The 6,031-nt window shown below is 45.6% G+C and overlaps 1 protein-coding gene across 1 annotated transcript; it reads right to left on the reverse strand.

Annotated features, from left to right (window-relative positions):
* Positions 1-4: 4 nt before the first annotated feature.
* Positions 5-5,609, reverse strand: LOC133849968 (E3 ubiquitin-protein ligase highwire-like; the record flags this gene model as incomplete). The annotated part of the gene is given in 6 exon segments (XM_062285954.1): positions 5-27; positions 30-105; positions 170-511; positions 2,773-3,765; positions 3,768-4,235; positions 5,277-5,609. Coding segments are annotated over 6 exon segments (2,235 nt in total), but the record flags the coding sequence as incomplete, so codon positions are not given.
* Between the last annotated feature and the right edge of the window lie 422 nt (positions 5,610-6,031).

A 6,031-nucleotide genomic window follows, 5' to 3' on the forward strand; every position in this document is an offset into this window, starting at 1 on the left:
CCTTCAGGGTCTTTGAGTCGGCCAGGCCAAGAGCCAAAAGAGTTTGGTGCGACCGCACGATTCATGCAGCTCCACGCGTATCGCCTCCTCCTCCTCCTTGCACACCTGCGAAGTAGTATCTAAAAATTATATGCATTCTTCTTTGGGGACTCAACGTTTTACAACTTACCGTGCGCTTATGTGAACGCGTCTTGCGATTCAAGTGCAAAAAGCGATCGCAGTCGCCGCAAAGCGAACCGCAGGTCTCGCATTGTATGATCGCCGCTGTTTCGCCATCGTCGTGATTGCTGCACATGGGACGCGTGTCGCAGAGCTTTGACCATTGGCCCGAGGAGAGTTTCTCGACGTGATCACGCTCCAGCACACAGAGACTGGCCAACGCCAGCCACAATGTTGCCGTCTTTGTGCAATGCTCCGGCGTGCGATAGATCTCCTCGAGGCGTGTTAAATTCAACACTGACTCGGCAATGGCCGCCTTGGTGATCTGTGACCACTTCTCGCTCAGCTTGCCCTGCAAAGTAAGACGTGGTATGGTTAATTGCTTGAATTTGAAAACGAGTGAGAAAACTACAGTCGAGTGTGCTCGACTATGATAAGGCTATATTTGATATATAAATATATTATTACTAAAAAAAATACTAAAATATACCGAAGGATACATATATTTGGTAGCACTACAACATTAATATACCAAAAATATAAAAATTAAATTAACACTATATTTGGAAGAGAAACCGGAGACCGATTTTTCTTTTTCGCAACAAATTCTTTAACTAATAGGTGTTCCGGCCAAAACTCTTTACTGCACATCATGCTAAATTGTTCAGCGGGAACACTTATTTTAAAAGATGAAATCTCCCGTTCATACGAGAAATTAAATTTATCTACTTTAACCCTGGCTTGGGATTTGGACTTAATATAAGCCCGAACATCATCAGATGTCGTATCAGGGGAAAGCCTTGAAACAAAAATCTGCTTAAGAGGTGGCACTGCAATTAATGTGTTGCGGACAACTGAGGTAGGGCTGGAGGCGATTCTTGTATCGTTACAGCACTAACGATCTCAACAGAGGATGGTGATGGTTGAATTTCTTCAACCGTCTCCATCTCAGTCGGCAACAAAATCGAAGCCGGAGCCGGCGACTCCAATCTTAATGACGTAATGTCATGATCTGGAACATCCAGAGCTACCGAAGGTTGAGGGGACGGAGAACTAAACGACATTAATTCCCCAGCAGGTGGTACAGATAAGCATGGAACATCAACTGGGACAGAAAGCTCGATTGGGGTAATCGACAGACGCGTATTGGCCTTTTTACGCTTCGGAGACTCGGTCAAGAGCTTCATACTCTTAAACCCAGAATCTAAAGCAGAAAAGCTATCGGAGAGTTTTTTAAAGCTCGCTAATATATCTTTAAAACCAGTTCGCGTCTGCCGTATAAACCCAGCAATATCGCGTTCAGAGTCCCTACAATGTTCACAAGTCCATCTCAATCCAGACTTGGCCGAAATCAAATCAACAATACGGCCGTTAAAGCCAGCACATTTTTCATGTGCAACGTTGTCGCATAACCAGCAACAAACAAAACCCATTTTGGCACCAACTGGCACCCGGCATTTCTTGTTATAGCAGACCAACATGTTGCTAAAACAAAGATTATTAAACCAATTAAAAAAACAAAAAAAAAGAAATAAATCAAAATAGGTAAATTATTTGCAAACTGTACTTACGAAGAGCACAAAAACGCAGAGAGTATGCACAGGTCGAGCGAGACGCAAGATAGGTAGGCAACTACAACACCAAGAGAGGGAGAGTTACTATTCTAAAGAGCGTTGAGAGCACAAAGCACAAGCACTGAGAGTAAAGCGCGGGTCGAGCGAGACAACACCAAGAGAGGGAGAGTTAACTATTGTAACAGCGTTGAGCGCAAAGAATAGCAAGTGAAAAAAGAAGAGCGCGAAAGTAAACAAAAATACAAAAAACAAAGTGCAGCGGCAATGAAAACAGAATTGTTTTGCTAACAAAGCAAAGCAAAGTTTGACCACACAATTTGTTGTTATATTTTTAGAAAAATGATAATAATTTACTAAATACACGAAAGCACACAGCGATTTAACGATCAGTAGTTAAATACAAGTGAGAGAGTAAAATTAATGTTATAATAATTGTAAATAAATATGAAATTTAATGAAAAATCACAAATTTAAGAGGGAAGAAAAAAAACACGTCCGACTGCGAATGCGAGAGCGAGCGAATAAAATACCAAACATTTATAAATATACCGAAAGCAATATTTAGTATTTAAAAATACCAATCCCGAAATTATTATACAAAAATAGCGAAGACTATACAAGTATTTGATATATCAATATACATAGAACTAACGCGTTAATATACCAAAAATAGTAAAATATACCAAATGATATATTTGATAGTACTACCCCATTAATATACCGAAAATATTCTTAAGCCATATATGGTATATCAATTTAGTACTACCACATACATAAATACACCAAGAAATACTAAAATATACCAAAAGCTATATTTGATATATCAACATAGTACACCCAAATTAATATACCAAAAGTATATAAATATACCGAAAGCAATATTTAGTATATGAATATACTACTACTGAATTATTATACAAGAAATACCGAAGACTATAACATATTTGGTATATCAATATAGTTTTACATTCAAAATATACTAGATTGTCGTCTCAGCATAGCTGTAGGTATAATAAAATAACTAAATCAAGTAACTTACGCTTGCCAAATCCCGTATGAGGCCAATGATGCTCTCCGCCTGTTTGGTGGAGATGATACCGTTGAGGAACCAGCGTTGATTCAGATTCCGTTTGGACTCCTTCTTCACGGGCGCCGCATCAAAGCGAAAGGGATCGCTGCCACCGGGCGCCGTTGATGAGGCAGTCGATGAGGCGGTCGCCAACTGCTCCGCTGTTGTGGGACGTGCACGCAACAGTTGCACGGACAGATCCAACGAACTGCAGAGACGCACAAATGCCGGCGTCTTCTCCAGCTGTCCCGACTTCGCTGTTGCCGTTCCGATGTTTCCGCCAGCCGTTGTGTTGCCGCCACTTGGCACCGTCACGCCGCCAGCTGCATTGGCCGACGTTGTCTTTACCTTGACCTGCAACTGCGGTGACTTGACAATAACGGCCAGGAAAATGTCGAGCAGCCCCAAGCGACTCATGTCAAAGTCGCTGGCACTCTGATGCGCGATGCTGTAGTCCGCCGGTGGCAGCCGCTGCACGCCGAGCAGCTCGGCGAAACTCTCCGGGGTTATTTCGGGAAGTATGCGACGCAACAGCGCCGTCACCTGACGCTGCACTCGATCGCTGCCCGTGTGCAGCAAACCGAGCAGATCCCGCAGCAGACCGTACTGTTGCGACAGATAGGAGCGACCAACCACGCTGCCGGAGAGCGCCAGCACCATGCTGAGCATCTCAAAGCAATAGGTGTCCGGGGCGCGACTGCGTTCCGAGCTGCTGTCGCTGGAGATGAGCGCTGAAACGCCAGTGGTCGCTGACTGAGGTGCTGCGGCTGTTTGTTGTGCCGGCTGATGCTTGAGCACATGTGCCAAATTGGCCAGCTCCCAGTCCTCCTTGGCCCGTTGCGCCTCCTTCTTGATGGCGTGCACAATGTGCACAATCACCTGCTTCTGCAGATGCGACAGTTTGCTGCGCGAGAACAGTATGCCGACCATGTGTTCCCGGAGATCAAGTGAGTCCGCCAGCATGGGTTGCCACCACCGTCCAGAACCGAAGAGGAGCCAGCAGCTCCGCCCGCTCCCCCGCCAGTGGCTGTGACCGCATCGTTCACATTGCTGATCAGCTTGCCAAAGACCTGGCCGGTGATGAGACGGAAGACCCGCAGTGTTTCCGCCTCGCAGATTTGCTGTTGAATGTGTGCTGCGTGTGACATGCGCAGATTGGAGCGATGCTCCGCCAGCAACTCTTCGCCAGCAACAGCAGCACCAGCTGCTCCTTGTTGTTGTTGTTGTCCACTTGGCAGTCCCAGCAGCTTGATTTGACGCACCCGCAGTGTGTTCTCCGGTCCGTGGAGCTCGAGGCGAAAATGTGTGGAGCTCTCGTCGCTGATTTTGGCCGCAATCCAAACGCATGCCTTTTGATCCACATCCACTGATTTGATCAGATTGGTATCGCCGAGCGATTGGCCGGCATAAAACACCACATTCAGCACCTTGTTCTGCGGATAGAAATGGAAAGTGAGGTAATGCGTTAAGTGGGCCTAATTATCGATGTATTTCCCATGCTATTGATTTAGGACTGGTACCTAACGTAGTTCTGAATCGGTAATTAGCCCACTACCGCACAGAGCAGTATATTTCAACCATCTCTGGTGAATATGTAGAATGTAGCAACCTCCTGCAGTGTCAATGTACATATATCAGAACCTTGTGGTAATCAACCTATATATGCATCGACCTACTGCAATGTTATCTTTATGGGATATGCTAGTTTGGAGCGCACCTAATGTAGTACAGCGATGTAAGCCAATACGAACCCTTAACACTACTCAAATAGTGCAATAGCTGTAATATATATTTATCAAGCATAATTTTCCGATCTAGTGAATTACTAACTTATTGCGGCAATGATCTACCGACCGAGCAAGCAACTCATCTAGACAAACTAAAATTGCCTGCAGTTCCTTTTTATTATGGAGCCTTATTCACTTCAAGAACCATACCGATCTTATACAATTTTTTATTCTGCTGAAAATATCCAAGTGATAAGCAATCTATTGCTGCACTAATTTAGAGCAGAGCCTTGTAGTTTACCTTCATTACCGATGCAATATACCGGCAAAGCGGGTTGCTTATTTTGATAAGTTTCGTCCTCCTGCAGTACCATTTAATGTATTACCGATTTAAAGCAATAAGAATGTAATACAGTAATCACCTAAAGCACTTCGACCTTATGCTTTATCATCCCCCTACAGAAAATATCTTATGCAGTTGCAACCTCCCGCAGAACGGATGTAGATCACAACTTTGTGGTTGTTCGATCCTAGCAAGAGCAAGCGAGCTTCTTATCTATGTATTCGTATATAAATAACGGCCACCAATATTTCTTCTGCAAGTACTAACCTTGTTTAACACCGACCCTTTGCAGTACCTTCTACGGGTACTAATTCACATCATTAACAAAAAACACAAAAACTTTATCAGAGTTTCCCAATCGTGCACTATAAAAAGAGAGTATCGGGGATGCTTCTTCAACTTACCTGAATGTCGCGGCTGTTGTCGATGTGCACGAGCACAAATTTGCAGGCATAGCTAAGCTTGCTCATTGAGAGCTCAATGATCTTGCATTTGTTGCGATCCTCCTCGTCGCTCTCCCAGAACGTCTCTGTCGAATTGTCCGTAAGGGACTCAGCCATGGCGGGACGCGACGAGACCGTCACCTCGAACATGCCAGCCAAATCGGTGTAGCAAATGACTTTGGCACCCGGCACACTGCTCGAGGGGTTGAGCTGATTGCTAGCTGTGGCAATATTATGCTCGGCATCGCAGTGGATCTCGTTACCAGTGGCTGCCAGCATTGTGGACATGGCCATGGCATCGTTCTGCTCATCGGACTTGGACAGGATCTTCGAGATGTTGCCAAACACATGTGAACTATGCAGGAACTGATGATCGGCCTGCCGGAAGCGTATGCCAAAGCATTGAATCGCCACCCGCTGCAGCGGTGATCCCAGCGGCAGATGCAGCGTCAGATCCGCAACCGATTGCAGCAGAATGTGCAGCGATTGAGTGATCAAGTGTGCAAAGCGTCCACTGATCTGTGTATACGCAACGGATGCTCCAATGCCGGTTCGGCCTCCTCGTACTTGCCATCCACCAGCTCAACGCTGCCCAGCGCCAGCGAGCTGACAAACCACCACATCAGATCGTGCAGACAAACGCCTTGGGTGACGCTGCGCAGCAACCAATTGAGCGCCTGCAGCGCATAGATTCGGCAGGCGGCGATCCTTAGACT

This window comes from Drosophila sulfurigaster, unplaced genomic scaffold (genome assembly GCF_023558435.1).
Source record: "Drosophila sulfurigaster albostrigata strain 15112-1811.04 unplaced genomic scaffold, ASM2355843v2 ctg56_pilon, whole genome shotgun sequence".
Classification (NCBI taxonomy): domain Eukaryota; kingdom Metazoa; phylum Arthropoda; class Insecta; order Diptera; family Drosophilidae; genus Drosophila; species Drosophila sulfurigaster.